At 34.4% G+C, this 16,759-nt stretch overlaps 1 protein-coding gene across 6 annotated transcripts in view; it reads left to right on the forward strand.

Moving 5' to 3' along the window:
* Window positions 1-16,759, forward strand: part of LOC129807024 (unconventional myosin-XVIIIa-like) — a 134,938-nt gene that overhangs the window by 114,404 nt on the left and 3,775 nt on the right. For 5 of the 6 annotated variants that reach the window (XM_055855982.1, XM_055855973.1, XM_055855991.1 and 2 more), the window contains 5 exons: window positions 8,647-8,843; window positions 9,130-9,298; window positions 9,416-9,694; window positions 13,164-13,349; window positions 13,436-14,394. In XM_055855982.1, the coding sequence (XP_055711957.1) occupies window positions 8,647-8,843; window positions 9,130-9,298; window positions 9,416-9,694; window positions 13,164-13,349; window positions 13,436-14,394 (1,790 nt within the window). Of the gene's footprint in view, window positions 1-1,756; window positions 3,506-8,646; window positions 8,844-9,129; window positions 9,299-9,415; window positions 9,695-13,163; window positions 13,350-13,435; window positions 14,395-16,759 lie in introns of those variants that run through there. The other variant, XM_055856020.1, reaches the window with a different exon arrangement.

Here is a 16,759-nt window from a genome sequence, read left to right on the forward strand (position 1 = left end):
AAAATTTTTAATTATTCTTGTTTTCTCTTAAGAATTGGTCCAAAGAACATACACAAAGATCTTAACTGTAGTTAAATACTCTATAGCGTGATTTATTCTTAATTTTGTCAATTGAGTAGAGTTCCAGGACTTTCTTGAGAAGTTTTTCCTACATAACCAGGATAGTATACCTGATAAAGATTAAGCATTTTAACCCATTAAGGACGAGTGGGACACAAGTATCCCAAATACAAAAGCAATTTTTCTAACTAAAGTATTTGTCCTCTAAACAGTTAGAAAAAAAAATTGTTTTTGTTTATAGGACATCGGTGTCCCACTCGTCTTTAAAGCGTTAAAATATTTGCAACTAATACTCTATTGTTTAAAGATTAAAACGAGTAATTTCTTGATTTTAGAAGTACCATAGATGCGAATGACTTTTAGCCTCTGAGTATTACTTTTTCTCCCTGATGTTCATAAGAGTTTTCTTAATTCTAGTGATAAATGATGGTATTCATTGAACGGATATGATAGATCGAAAATCGTGACGGCCATCCTAAGTAACAAGAATTAAAGAAAAGCTTAGGAGTTACTTTGCATCCCTACGTTTGTCGAAAGCTTTTCTTTATTTCTAGCATCTGGTCTAAGGACCATCCTTAAGTGCTACAATTAAAGGAAAGCTTACGAAAAACAGGAGAGTAAAGTCATCCCTGGAATGCAAAGTCACCTACCACTGCGAAATACTGAAAACTTTTAGATTTTTTTTTTCTTCAGTTTGGTCTCAGAATTTAGTCATTAATTTTGTGTTGAGCTAATTTTAATATCTAGTTTGGAGGTGAGTGTCTTCTGTCTGTGATGGCACGAAACTGGACATTGATTGCTTTCACGTTTTTAGTACGCTGATCTGTCAGTGGCTCCCGTCACAACTAGGTAGATAATTGGTAGCTCATGGGCGAGTTCGAGATTACTCGGGCGATGGGTCCAAACTGGTGAGCTCTCCTTTGGCTACCAAAGTCTGCCAACTTTCAAGATTGTTAGTTATCTCTTACTTAGCTTAGCTTCGGATTTCGGATTCAATTTCTAATTTTTAAGGAAAAAGTGCCTGAATTTTAGCGTGCTCTAAAATTTCACGAAACATTAAAATCTAATGTCTGAGAAGAAATTGAAAGTGGATAATTATTTACTGAAGGCGTTAGTGACATGAATTGAAATGGACAACGCATAAAAAAAACATTTAAAATTGCAATTTGCGCTATAAATCTTTCAAGACTGTACGGAAGAATTTTATGAATTTGTTTTTCTTCCACAATAACAAATTGATATGTTTTCATCCTGTTCATATACTTTTTTTTTTTTGAATTCTTACATGATTGTTTTTATTTCGGTCCTTAAGATGATCGTCGCAGTGAACCAAATCTTCTAGGGGGTCTATTATTGTATCAATCCATCAGTGCGTTCTCATATATTGGCCTAATGGTGTGAGTGATGGGAGAGAGTATGATCGTGCAAAACGCGTCGCGATGCCTGTTGCTGTCGTCAGTTTGAGTTGCCAAAAGAAATTAAAACTTTTTTTTTACTTTTTTGCTTATTTGAACGCATAAGACTTTGGGTCTTCTTTGTTTTGTTTTTGCTCCTGGGGGTTTCGTTAAGAAGCCAAAAGATCAGTGAAAATGAAAAAAAAGAAAAATGAAATGAGAAATTATAATGCCAAATGAAACACGCACACGCAGATGAGGTTGACATAAGTATAGCGTGAATCTCCGAGGCAGTGAGTTAATCTCAGTGGACAGACTTGAGATTCAGTTTCAAGTTGAATTCTGCCGAGAAATATACACTTCCGACTTGCTGACGATCATCGTGGCTACATACATAATGTGACTTCTACTGTAAAATTTATTATTGCGAATTTCCGATGTTGAAGTAGCATTTAATAGAATTTTCTGTGCGAGATCGTATCTTAAGGCGCCAAGAGTCACACACAAAAAGATTATTTTGGGAACTATTTTCGTTTAGGACACTTGGGGTTCTAGCTCAAGTCATTTTACTTGCACACTTGAGTGATCAATTTAATGGGTGAATGTAGATCATTTTTTTTTAGTGTGAAAAAGAGGGATGCAATCAATTGCACAATTATTTTGTGGGACTTGATGTGATTTTTGCATCCTCAGCTGTACAATTCAATTTTATGAATGTAGATTTGTGTGTTGGGGCAACTTCTTGTGCGGCAATGTGGCTCCTATTGTATATTGAGTAACTTATACAGCTTATACACAATGTGATTTGACTCTAATTCAACGGATTTTCAAGTGCCAAAATGTCATAGAGATCTAACTAAAAAGGCCACAGTGTGTTTAAATCTTCATTCGTTCATTCAAGTGTGTTTTTTTTGGTGCCTTGTGAAATAGTGGAAATTTTATTTTTGAAATTCTAAAGCTCTCTAATCAAAGGGCTGTGTTTTTTTCTGGAAATGCCACTCACTCCATCTCAGTCACAGAAAATTAATGGAATTCCCTCGAATTCGCGTTTCAATTTGCCAATTGGATTGGGAGGATTGGGATCACTGGGAGAGATTCCAAAGAGACGCAATGGGATAGACGATATCCCTAGGCGTATTGCAATCCGTCCTATGCAACCTATTAAAACGTCATCCAATGGTGATTTGGAAAATGGAAGAAAAGCTGCGGCTCGACCACCACTTCCGCAAATCAAAGTGCCAAAGATTGCACAACCGAGTGGTTTTGGGCTTCCAGGAAAGTTGACTGTGAAAGGTATGCCAGGGAAAAATGGATTGCTAGAGCCAGCACCAAAGACTCTCAATCCCAACTATCGACCCCTGGAGAATGGTTTTGGTGGGAAAAAGCAGCATAGACCCCTGGAAGCTACTCTTACAGTTCCTGTGACTCCATCATCATCCAGTGGGAGCATATCACGAGATTCTTCCTGTATTAGTCTCACACTGTCTCGATCCCCGAGTCCTTGTTCTACCAGAAGTGGTGTGAGTTCACGGTCTAGCTATGGAGATTCAAGCAATAGGGGATTATCCCCAAGGCGAGTCTTTCCGCAGACTTATTCTGGTGCTGATAGGAGTCTCAGTGAAAATGAATTTCGAAATCTTGAGCAATCTCCGGTAGTATTTGATGCAAATATGTCCTTTGTTCTGGGATGTACGAAACAGAGTGTGAGACAGTCTTTTCGACCTTCGCCAGCACACACGGATGCTGCTACAGCGTCAAATTACCTAAGTACACGAATAGAAGATTTCCTCAAGAGGACAGATCATGTCATGGAAGAGTGGGCAGCTCTGGGCAAAAAATCATCGTGTGACGATGCCACGATTAGTCTTATTGAGAAACAGAGGGAGAAAAATCGCCAGATGAATGGTGTTGGACGCTCCAGGAGTGTTACCAATATCATGATCAAAGGATATCAATTGCTGAAATCCGACAAATTACCACCAACGAGCAGTAGATCCAATTCAGTGACCCGTGATTTCTCAGATTCGGACACTATCATCGATGATGGTGAGGTAAAGTGTTTTGTACCTTGCGGGGGCAGTAAAGTGAAATGCTTTGGATAAAAGAAAAATTAATGCTTATTATAGAGAAGAATTTGTGACCTCAATTTCCTCCTCCTCGTGACCATGACCATAGACGAATAATCATCATCTAAGATGTGAACTTAAATGCTTTAAAATGGGTGAATTGCAAGAGATTTTTGCCGAGAAAATTCCCCATATCTCTCTCTGGTCAAAGTAAATTGCAACAATTTCTCATTGTGGCTTGACTCTTTGTCGTTCTGGGTCAAAATCTCACTGTGTTTTATTTTTATACCACATTTTTTTTACTCTCTCACTCTCACAGAGTGAAAATATCGGAAAAGACAGATCACCACTGTCAATTTTTATTCCCTCATCCGCCTCCGTAAATTTTTTTCTCCTGCTTTTTGCATCTTCAACCACTTTAAAAGATGTAAGATTTGTGCAGCAATGCGGTAATTTATGAAATATTTCAAAATTCACACCATTCCTCCAACTGTGTGATGTATGAGCTTATAATGAAGCTATTTCTAATAAGTTATTTTGAGATTTATGGAAATGTATTTTTAAGAAATGAAAATCCGCTATCAATTACTAAATTACACGGTCAGTTTATATTTTCACCGCTCTAATTATATTTTAAGCAAAAGCTTATCGATAAGAGACAGTTATTAGAGAATTTAAAATGTAAAGAGTTGATGAGTGGCCTGTAAATCTAAAGAAAAAGATGAATCAAATATTTGTTGAACTAAAACTATTTATTTTGTGATGAAAAGAGTAATGAGATAATATTACTTTCATTTATTTTAAAATTTTTGCTATCTTGCAACTATTTAAAGTTCAATTTGATGAAATTAAACATTTGAGTAGGGTAAATATTTCATTTTATTAGCTAAATGGAAGATAATTTCGGTAGCTCAGAGACACCCTCAAACCATTCGAAATTCTACAAAATTCATTCATTAGCATTTTGAGTCTTGACGCCCCTCTACCTTCCTTACATGAAAGGTAATTATTGTCAAAGTTATAGGAGTCTTACTTCTTTAAAATCCTTACACATGATTTGTAAAATCTCAGCTTAATTTTATTCTCTTGTAAAATCTTGCTATTTGCAAGTTGTTCGAGTCTTGCTCTGAGCTATCGATTTGAAAGTTCGGCAACATTAATGAGTCAATATTACACAATTTTATTTTGACTCTTTTATTTAATGAATGACAAACGAGTTAGTGTAGAGCAATTATTTTGTGGCACTTTCAATATTCAAAATAAAATTTATAGAAAATTTTTATAGCTTCATTTTCACTATTATTAGTTGTTAAATAAAACGTACAAAAATACTTTTAGTGTACCATTTGAAGGAAAGCAATTATTTAGTGGTTGTTACCTCAAATGGTCATAGCTTAAGGGTTTGTGAAGTGATATTAATTATCTGAGAAAAATATTCTTAGAATAGAAAGGTAAATTTTCTACACTACAACTTCATTGATGACAGGAAGTTTGGCTGAATACTGAATACCAATAATAATCACTAAAATTGCAGATTTTAAAACAATGCAACTTTTTCTGCCCAAATTTGGAATTGAACTCAATTTATTTATATATTTTCATGTTACCGGGGTTTTATTACTATTTTGTACATTGTTCAGATTGCAATTTTATTTTCAGTTAAAATGTTTGAGAAATATGGCCCTTCCGGTGCTTCAATCATTCGCACTGAGCGGGATTGTAACTTAATTGTGACAGTCGAGTCGGGAGGGACTCGGGAGTCGTGAGTTACACAGCTCAAGCGTCGATGCTCTTGCCAATTGCACCACGGACCTTTTAGAATTAAACTCAAATAAAATGAATTTTTTACGTTATTTAGTTTACTTCGCGCGAGGATGCTTATGTTCTTTTTAACTTAATCCATTCAGAAAATGTCCTAAAACTACTGCAGGTAGACCTTTCATATTCGTAATTGCTTAAAGATTAATAAGTTGTGATAGATAGGTAGATAAATAAATTTATTACCACCATTCTTTTGGAGAATGCGTTACATTGTAAATATTATTGGGAAAGGAAAAACAAATCTAGACGAAAGCGCGCTACCTTCGGCCGGCTCTAAGCTTCGGACAACTCAATTTTTTTCTATAGCCGTACTCACTATGGCGTTGTTATCTCGTAATCTCCGTAATCTGTTATCTTGTTATAATTTTTCTTATAAAATACATTACGAGAACATAACGAGATAACGATATTACAAGATAACAGCGCCATAGTGAGTACGGCTTATATTTTTATTGGATTTTACCGATTTTACCTATGGCACTTTTCTGGAAATTTGAGGCATTGAACTACCTATTAGAATACGATATTAGCCATACTCACTATGGCGTTGTTATCTCGTAATCTCCGTAATCTGTTATCTTGTTATAATTTTTCATTTATAAAATACATTACGAGAACATAACGAGATAACGAGATAACGATATTACAAGATAACAGCTCCATAGTGAGTACGGCTATTATAATGCGTGAAATAAACTAAGAAGCGCTAATAGACGCAATCAAACACGCGTTACAACGGTCACACAATTTAAATTCTTTATGTTGAATTCTTTGAAAAACCATTTATTTATATAGTTTAACTATCTAAGAAAAACAAATATTGCCCAGAATTAAAATCTGAGAATGAAGAAAAATATTGTGAAAATCGACGCGATGTCAAATTTTCCTTACTTTTCGCAAAATGGGAAAAATGCAACAAAATGTACTTCTGCCTCCATCGCGCTATTTAGCTCACACGTCATTGGAAAAATAAAGTAACCGGTAATCAATCTGTTCATAACCGTTAACTAATTTTTATTTGAAATTCAATAATATTACTCCTAAGGTGTATTTTGAACAATATTTTAAGTAATTTATAAATTGGTTCAAACCAGTTGTGAACCGGTAATGAAGCGATTATGAGCCGATAAGTATTTTTTTTCGAAAATCAATTTTATTACTCCTAAAACTATCTTGTCCGAAAATACTTTTGAGGGATATCATCTAAGTCACTGGTTGGAGCACTTCTCAATGTCTGGGACGCTTTGACACTCCTTTTCTAATATTATTTGCACATTTCTTCGTTCAAAGGTCTTTCTGCTAAAAGCCCCAAATAAACTCAGGCTTATCCTCGAGAATATTTAAGGAAAACTGGGGCACCACCAAACACGGAGTAGCACCAAACACTAATTTTTATTTCAAAACTATTTGGACTATCTCGACCATTTCTTCAGTAGACAAGTATCCATTTAGTGCCTATAAATTCCTATAAGTCTTGTCCTCTGAATTCGAATATCTGATTAAAAATCGCAATGTTTGGTGCTACTCCGTGTTTCATGGTGCCCCAATTTCCCCTGGTTTGCAAAATTTAGAGGAAACTGGGGCAGTAGTAAACACAGTCGCAAACAATGATTTTAAGGTCTACACAACTTGGAGTTATGTCGATTATTTGTTCAGGGAACAAGGATTCGTATATTATTTATGTATAAATTCATATAGGTTCCGTTCTATGAAGTCTAATATCTAATTTAAAAAAATGCAGTGTTTTTAACTACCCCATGTTTACTACTGCTCCAATTTTCCCTAGCAGTAAAATATTAACTCAACTGCAATTCGCTGAGAGCTCTAGATCATTCATTAGAAGTTTTTTTTTGTATAAATTAATTTGACCTGATTTTTTACAACCAAATTTTACGGGTTAAATATTCTCGAGAATCAACCTGGACGGGACTTAGAGTCCCAAATAGAGTTATATTTGGTAATAAAGAAACAGCCCAAGCTGTCAGACACTTGAGAGTGTGGGATAAAGAATTAGATGTTCTCTGGATAAATTTCCTTTACTTGATCCTCTATTCGTGAAATTTACAAGCTAAGTATTCTGGAGGATAAACCTAAGTGTATTTAAGCCTTAACAATGTTAATCAGAGCCAAGTATCATCTGCAAAATTTTAGAACTTAAAATTATCTCTCCATAGTGTACAAAAATGTTTTCAAGCTATTGATCAAACGTCTTTAATTGAATTTTGTAATTGTACAGTGAACCACTACTAATGTTAATAAAACGTAGGGAAAGCGCGTCATCTAGAGACAACTAATTTTTTTCTATGTTCCTAATGGATATAACTCGTGATTCTATTCAGGAAATTTGAGGATTTGAAAAGAAAATTTGAAATATTGAAAAAAAAAATTATTTTTTTGAAAAAAAAATTATTGAAAAAAAAACGAAGCTTCATTTGTCCGAAAATGGCGCTCTTTCCCCTTGCATTGTTAATTTTTTTTCTGTACCAAAGGATATGTATATTCTGTGCAATATAAATTGATGAAACATTATATAATATTTTTATCATACTTATTTATTTAAATCTAAAATCTCAAATGTATTTAGTTTTAATATTTATTATAATATAATTTTTTGCTACTCAACATAGCAAGAAATTTTGTCATGAATATTTGAAACTTAACTTTAGTGGCTCACCTCACACTTCCAAAAATACTCTTAAAAACAAGCTTAATAACCATAACCATTAGGAACTAATTGTGATTTTCACTGATTTTTTTCAAATCCTTATGGTTAGAGATAGTACATGAGTATACACGTTAAATTAGATGACCGGTAAAGAGATCGATATGGATAAAAATACTATTACACTTGTTATATTGCTGGAAAAGAATTAAAATCCAATATTTCAAATAAGATTTAATATATTCGATTTGAATGAAAATTTGCATGAAATTTTTAGTCCTCAATCAATTAGAGTCTGTATTGCGTAAGACTTTCTAAATGATCAACTGAATAAATTATTTCTGCGGTAGATCTTGATGCAAAACAGTCCGGAAAGTTGGTGAAATGGAAAAGAGTGGGAGAAAGATATTTTGTGCTGACTATAATGCAAATATAATAAATGATATCGTTCTGTTTGATTGAAATTATTAGCCCAATGTTATGTCATATGGAAATATGTAAATTGTATGGATGTTAGAGTGAGAGAAAGATGGTGAAAGATTTTAAATTTTGGAATGTTGCCAAACTACTGCGTGCTAAAATATGCTTTTATCATCATGTTTATGAGTCTATCTAATATACTATTCTTTTACTATCAATGCAGCTGTCGGAAATGACTGTGGACTTGGCTGAGGAGCGTTCTACGGCTAATTTGGCCAGTGAACGCCTCGAGGCGGAAGCTGCAGAACGATTGAAATTGGAAAAGGAGCTGCAGGATCAGCAAGGAAAAATTCGCACACTTCAGGAGTCATCGGAAAAGTTGGAAATGGAATTGATTTGTGCCAAATCCGATCTCAATGGGTAAATGCTCTTCAGATATTATATTTGATTTATTGTTTTTTTTTTGTTTTATCTCTTGCTCATGTTATTGGGGTTGAGCCAGAGCGAGACAAAAAAAAAACGGAGAGATAATGTTTGTGTATTTTTTTCTATAATGAATGGGTGTAAGAAAAATTTTTCTACTCTAATTGATCCTACTGGGAGGAAAAAGATGATCTTGGCATGAAATTCCACAGATTTTTCCACTCATTTAAACTAATATTATAAACTTGTGAACTTTAATAATATAGAGTGTATTGATTGATAGAATCTCGGAGGATGAGGATGGTGATAATGATGATGGTGCTGGTGGTGTCTACAAGTTGAAATACGAACGTGTTGCACGTGAACTTGAATTTACCAAGAGACGACTACAGACCCAGCATGAGCACGACTTGGAGCAATTAGTGGGATTGAAGAAACAACTGGAAAAGAAAGTGAGTGACTAAGAAGACTTTGTGCCATGTTGAGATTATTTTGCCAATAATGGAAAAATGGAGGAAGTGTTTACTATTGAGTATACTTCTCTTATTTTACATTTTATCCATATCCAGTTGGCGGATGCATATGAAGAGGTGGAGGAGCAACGACAAGTTGTTGGACAGTGGAAGCGAAAGGCACAGAAGATGACGAATGAGATGAATGACTTGCGAATGCTACTGGATGAACAGAATAGTCGCAATAATTTGCTAGAGAAGAGACAGCGGAAATTTGATTCAGAATGTCAATCACTGCAAGAGGGTGCTAGGCAGGAGAAACAATCCAAGGATCGTCTGGCACGTGAGAAGGATATCCTCATTGCGGAGAAATTTACGTTGGAGCAAAATTTGGCGGTGAGTACAAAATGTCACAATTGAAATGTTATCAAACAAATTATCTACGTGAATCGGTAATTTGACAATTACACCGTAATTATCAAACACAGTGTGTACTATCAAGAAAACCTGGATCAGTTTATAGTAAGTGAGATTTTTTTCTGTTGAAATGCGTAAAAAATTAATGATGCTCGCGACCATAAATAGTTGTTTATTTTTTAATTGTAAAGATACGAACATCTTTACTAAGTTTAATAAAAAACGCATAAAGTGATTTATGATTTATGAATAAAATATATTGCTAATTTTATCATGGAAATCAGTTAATAAAGAATTTAAACGTTTTGTTTTCGTGATTTTTAATGAAAAAACCATTTTTGTAAACAGAGAAAGCATCATTTCCAATATTCTGGAAAGTCTTTGATGCTTTACGCTTCATGCGCTTAAACCAATCAAAATCATCAAAATACTTAAAAAGAAGAACCTTAGATACATTAACAATAATTATTATTATTTATTGTTGGCAAATCATCTTAAACGTCTTGAATTTTGACCCCACGTAACTAGAATCAGAACAGAAATATCCGGTGCAAGTTTTTATGTAATATCATTAGCGGTGATATTTTATCTTACTCATTAAAATTTTAATGAGTTCACATTAAGTATCGCTAATGAGCTTTTAAATGTGTGATTTGTGTCTTTAAATCACTTAATATTTAGAATTTGATCTATTTATTGATAAAAGGTACACCTAGAACATAAAAATCGGTTCAGATTGACTTCCAGCATTAAAGAAGTTATTTTTTAAAGTCAATTTTCAACAATTTTTACGGGATAAGTCGACCTTTTTATCAATAAATAAATCAAGTGATAAATATTAAGTGATTAATATTAAATGATTCTGAATATTAAATGATTAATGAGCAAGCGTAATGGCGGGGTAAAATCGTCGATTGGATCAGCAACTGTGCTATCTGTATTTTCTTTGTATCTTTATTTCTTGCAAACGACGTATCGTTGCGTATTTGCGACAAATACATCAGTTACAAAGAAAATCCAGGGATAGTACATTTTGCTAATCAATAAATAAAAGATTCGACAGGGACCTTTCCAAGAGAATTTTCATTAAAGAGCTTTGATGAAAGTTCTCATTTTTTTAAGTAACACCTCAGTGATCCATATAAAGTTCCCATGCAATGATACATTGCAAGTTTCCTGAATTCGTTGCGTTGAAAGAAATTACGCTTGAACGTATACTTCGGAGAGAAATTAAATAAGCAGTACACTCTACCGACAAACATCCTAGTTAAGGCAGGAATGCAACTAAAGGCCTGTAAAGCAGGTCTTTTTGAGTCCCTTTTCAAGCACAATACCACTTTGTTTGAATTGGCAGGGGAAACTCCTCAGTGTGAGATGTTTCCTCTGAACTTATCCTTGAATGTTGTTTTGAGGAAGAAGATCCAGCTTTCACAGTTTGACTTGCTTCCCGGTAAAATTCTACAAAGGAAGAAGTTCCACTTAGGGTAAATTAAGCTAATTCAAAACCTACTCCAAATGGAAATTTTTCGCTACTCCAAATGGAAACGTCATTGTTTTCATGATAAATACAGTACTAAATTATTATATTTTTATATTTTCTATATTATTTCTATTTATATATTTTCCACATTTCATTGTTTAGTTAATTTTGCTCCAAATAAAGCGAAAATCCAGTCATATTCACAAATTTTAATTTGTTAATTTCTCAGAAAAATTAAAAGTGTACCTTTTCACCATCGAAATTTTTCATCGATTAACCATGTTTTCCAATGAAAAACACAATAAATTGACTGTTGTTTATTCGCTTTGTTTAACATTTATGTCCTACAAAATCCGCAAGGTTAAAATGCTTCTATTGGAACCAAATTAATCCAAATGGGGACAAGGGAAAGTTTCTAATTGGAGACAAACAGTGTAAGTGAAACCGCGACGAAAGGCTCCCAAAACCTTGTTCAGTTGAAGGCTTTTCTAAGACAAGATTGCAGCTTTTTCTGTGAGAAAAATTGGTCAAAAGCTTCCTCAAAGCCCACCCAAAACTCTATTTTGAAGTTTCTAAATTAAATTTTGTGGAACGTTTCTTAAAAAAAGTCACCATAAATTCATTTTTATTACAAATCCAATTTGAGTTTCCTGTAATGCTCATAAGATTCAATAAAAGACCTTTCAAAAGACGGTTAATTAGCTAAACTTTAGTATTTAGAAGAAGGGGCAATAGTCCCATCCTAGCCCTTACTTGCTAATGTCTTGATTCGAAACAAAGTAATTTCTATTAAAAAGAGATATATACCCTTGAATATACCTCTCTTATTGATTTCGTGTTATAAATATTAAGTTCGAAATATCAGCTAAACCATAACTAAAAATTCGAATTTAACCCATTGCCTACCATGGTATTATACATCATACGCAAATTAAGGGATTTTAGATGATTTATTCCTGGACAACTGATATTCGAATTGCTGTCGGGAATGGGTTTTTTAATTACTTTAGTCCTTCAATTACTTGGGAAAAATAGTCCGACAGAGATGGGAATACATTTTGCTGTTCTTTTCTCGCTTTGCTGAAAGTCATGCAACATTTTTGCTCAAAATGGCGGGCGGAAAATTTGGTATCCCGTCGAATTTATTAAAATTGGCCTCTTTCCTCTTTTCTGATTTGAATTCTGATTGCCAATTTGTTTTCTTGGATAAGTTACTCTGTCTAAACCAATAGAGTTTGAAATAAATTAATGTAGAGAATTTAAATTCAGTGACCGTTAAGATATATGTTTGACAGGGGCTCCCTGCGCCCCTATAATAGATAAAAATCTTTTCTTTTCAACAAAAATCATCTATTAATCTGTTTTTTTTTTTAATTATTCCAAAGTATGAATATTCTATCTCAAGTATTTCTAGTACATTGACTGAATGGGTTAATCAAAACTTTTAATTCCTTTTTTCTTATTCTTTTCATTATCTCTTTATTTTTTTAACCTCGAACTTGCATTCACAATGTTTAAACCCTTTTTATTATACTTTATTTTTTTATTAAATTGAAAAATTAAATTTTATAAAAGTTAATGAAAACCACAAGTTGATATCCCTCATAGTTTTCTCTCTTGAAGCAATGTAGGATGAGATGGAAGGTCGACCGGCACATTTCGATGCCGTTTGAGATCTAAAAGTCTCAGCTGAAAGACATAGAGTTGGAGGTGGTAAAATTATTTGACAGTCGAAAAATTCAACTTGCTATCTTATCAGTTAGTTTAAACAATTATTTGATAACTACACACTTCATCGCAGACACCACGAAACAGTTGTTTGCAGTAAATCCAGGTGTTTAGTGCGTCTGCGAGAGAGTTGTATAATTGTAATTCTTTTACAACTTTTTTTTTAATGTTCAATCATTGATATTTGTCTTTATCTCAAGACATTTTCAATATTTGTGTAATGTTTTTTTTTTCTTTTAGGACATACGTCTTGAGTTGGAGCTGAAAGAGGAGAAGTTATCATCGTTGCAGCGTGAATTGGAAGAGATGACTTTTGGTGGTGGAACTGAAGAAGAAGTGGCTCAGCTTAAACGTTCCAAGTTGGAATTGGAACGTCGGAATAAGGAGCAAGAGGAGGAACTTGATGAAATGGCAGGACAAGTTCAGGTGAGCATATTTTTTTGTCTATTTTTTAATTCACTTACCTTCCGATACAATCTGACCGGGGGGGCATGTCTTTTGGTGTGATAAAGCTATTGGAACAAGCGAAATTGCGATTGGAAATGACACTGGAAACGATGCGAAAAGAAGCAAGACGTGAAGCCCAGCAGCGGGATGATGAATTAGAAGAGGCACGAGGGGCATCGTACAAGAAGATTAAGGCACTTGAGTGTCAATTGGAGACTGAACATGAGGAGCGAACGCTTCTTCTGCGCGAAAAGCATGAATTGGAGAGAAGACTGGCAGCTGCAGCGGAGCAGGATCGAGCTGATCGAGCAGCCGAGGAATCGGCTATTCAGAAATTGAAGCGCGATCTGAGAAAGTACAAAGCATTGCTTAAGGATGCTCAGTCGCAATTGGATCGTGCTAAGGCAGATTCACCAGGAAAAGTATTGATTAGGCAGCTGAGAAATCAAATTGAGGACGCTGAAGCGGCACGCACAATTGCCGTTAAGGCACGTCAGACTGCTGAGGCAGAATTGACTGATCTGCAGTCAGTCCTGGAGGAGACGCAGAGGGCAAAGAGTGAGGCAGAAGATAAATCTACTCAGGCACATCGAGATCGATCTGAGCTGCAGGCACAGATTGAGGAGAATGAGGAGGAAATGGCTGAACTCATGAAGAAGTACACAGCTACCGTGAAGCAGTTGAATACGGAACAAATGGCATCATCGGAGTATGAAATCAAAATCAGTGAACTGGAGGCTGAGAAGAATTCCCTCAAAGAGCAAATTGCCGAACTTACAGCTAGGGTGGAGAATGTTGAGAATATGAGTGATCCATCGGCTAGTCTGCTCAGTAAGCGTCTCGAACTGCGAACGAAAGAGTTGGAGTCTAAGTTGGAACTGGAGCAGGCCACAAAGGCGAGAGTTGAAGTTCAGTGTAATCGTCACAAGGATGCTCTGGAGAAACTTCAGCAAGAGATGAGTCTTGTGAGAGCTAGAGAAATGCAGTACCAAGAATCTCTCAAAAAGACACAAAAGAGTTTAAGGTAAGATTACCTTTAAATTATTTTATTTCAATATTTTATTACACTGAGAAAAAAAAACAGGGTGCTATTAACTTTTTTTCCTGATAACTTTAACACTTTTTACGTGTAAAAATATATCAACATTTTTTAATGTTAATTTTACACCTTTTGAGGGTAAAATCAAAATGAAAAAAGGGTAACTTTAACCCCCAATACACCTAAAAAGGGTAATATTTACACGGATTTCGGGTCAATACTGCAGGGTAAAATTAACATTTCCGAAATGTCATTTTAACTTTTTCGGATTTCTCTCAGTGTACAGAAAAAAATGGCAAAGGAAAAATATGAAATATTGAGAAATTAACCTTTAATAAAATTGTGCAACATTTTCTTTTAAACAATTTAAAATAAATTTGAATTGTTAAAGAGGAATAACTTTGCCAATCCTCTTTTCTTTTTTTTTAAGAAAGTATAAATTGCAAAGTAGTTAAACTTTTTTTCATTGGCCAATTTTAAATTGTGCACAGGTTTGTTGAGAAAAAAACATTATCTTTTTCAATCAAGAAGATCATAAAAACTTTTAAAAGGCAGAAATGAAAGTGATGAATAAAGTTCACTAAAGCGTTGTATAGTTTATTGAGATTTCCTTTATGACTTCACAGCCAAGCCCTAAAACATAACGATTATCTTTGGTATATATATACAAAAAGAATCACTTTAATGTGTATCTGAATGATTAAAAAAAATTATTGGTTTTCGTAAATTCTTTCTTAATCTCACAAAATGCCATCGATCATGGGAGGGTCACTGAAGATATGAAGAATTTAACGAGGTTTTTATTTACTTCCTAGTAAGAATTTCCGTGTGATGTGAGATAAAAAAGCTCTCACTTAACTTTCTTCTTCCTCTCTTTACTCTTATTCATTCATTTCTTTTTTGTTCTCGAAGGTTTTACAATCCTAGCCTCTGGTTACAGGTTCAGCCAATACCTCGACTTCTTCGCCCATTTAGCCCTATAACCTCTCACAGAAGAAAGTTTTTATTACTTAGATCTAGTAAAATCGAATGTTTACGAGTAATCAGCCGCACGAGAGTCGGTCTGTCCATTTATTCGTAGTGCAAACGCTTCTGGAGAAAGATTGCTAAGGCAAATCGGCTTGCAGCTGTAGTCAAAGCGCATAGAATTACTAAATGCTGGCTTTATATTTATCATCCTGATTTCCTTCACCCTTGCCTGTACCATTCTCGTCCAGATTTACTGGAAATGTCTCTAATGTAGGGGACACTGGGGCACATGTAAACATTTTCAATAGATGCGAATTTGAGGTGATTTTCCAAGGACACCGTGATTTTTTGGAAAATCTTTCTTAGCTCATGTTTTACCCTTGGGTATAGGCATTAGATCAACTATTAATTCTATCGAAGGTAATGCGGTTGCTGGAAAACAATTAAGTTTTCCATAATAAGAAAATTTGTGTCACTGTGCATTTTTCACTTTTCACAAAATACCTGGGGTAGAAGTAAACACTTTCTGGGGAGGATATAAACACCCTTTTTTCCACCTTTGAAATTAACTTTGCATCACTTGCTATTATTTTAATTACTTAAGAGATATATAAAGACTGTATATTTTTCAAAAAATCATGAGACTTTTTACAAGGAATAATTAAAATAGCAAAAAAACTAAAAGCATGCAAATCAAAGACATTTTTCAATGGATTTTCCCCATATTTTGACATCATGTGACTTCTTATTGAACACAGCGCCGCCAATTTTTTCGTAGTCAATGAATTCGACATTTCGCATGAAGGTCAATTTCCCGGTCTTTTACCTACTCTTTTTGTGAAATTGAAATTGCCTGTTTACATCTACCCCAAATGCTGTTTTCCGACCAATTATTAATTCTATTAAAATAATGAGAATCTCAATTTCTCTAGTAAATGCATAAATATAATCCTAAAAGACGTAGGAAAGAACTGATATTTCTACATTTCGATTATTCTAATTATTAATTATTGGGGATGTAAAATTATACAAAAATCGGTACTTAACCGGTTCATTACCGATGAAGACCGATGCAGACGGGTTCGACATTGCAGTACCTTTCCAAAAAATCCAAATTTAACCAAATCGGTTGAAAAATGAGCCTTCCAAAGTGGTTGAACTTGGACCTTCAATAATTCAAAATGGCGAATTTTCCGGCCATAGGTATGTTTGGGCGAAATGTTCGCCAGGACCAGCTCTAAAACATATCCAAAAAGCATTGAAAAAGCTTGGGCCAATTTTTTGCAAAATTGGAAAAACGTCATTTTTGACCTATTTTTGAAGGATAGGGAACGTATGAAAGGGGAGAGGGGAAAAGTAAAGAGGTTGGGTACAAAATAAT

This window comes from Phlebotomus papatasi, chromosome 1, assembly GCF_024763615.1.
Source record: "Phlebotomus papatasi isolate M1 chromosome 1, Ppap_2.1, whole genome shotgun sequence".
In the NCBI taxonomy this organism is placed as follows: domain Eukaryota; kingdom Metazoa; phylum Arthropoda; class Insecta; order Diptera; family Psychodidae; genus Phlebotomus; species Phlebotomus papatasi.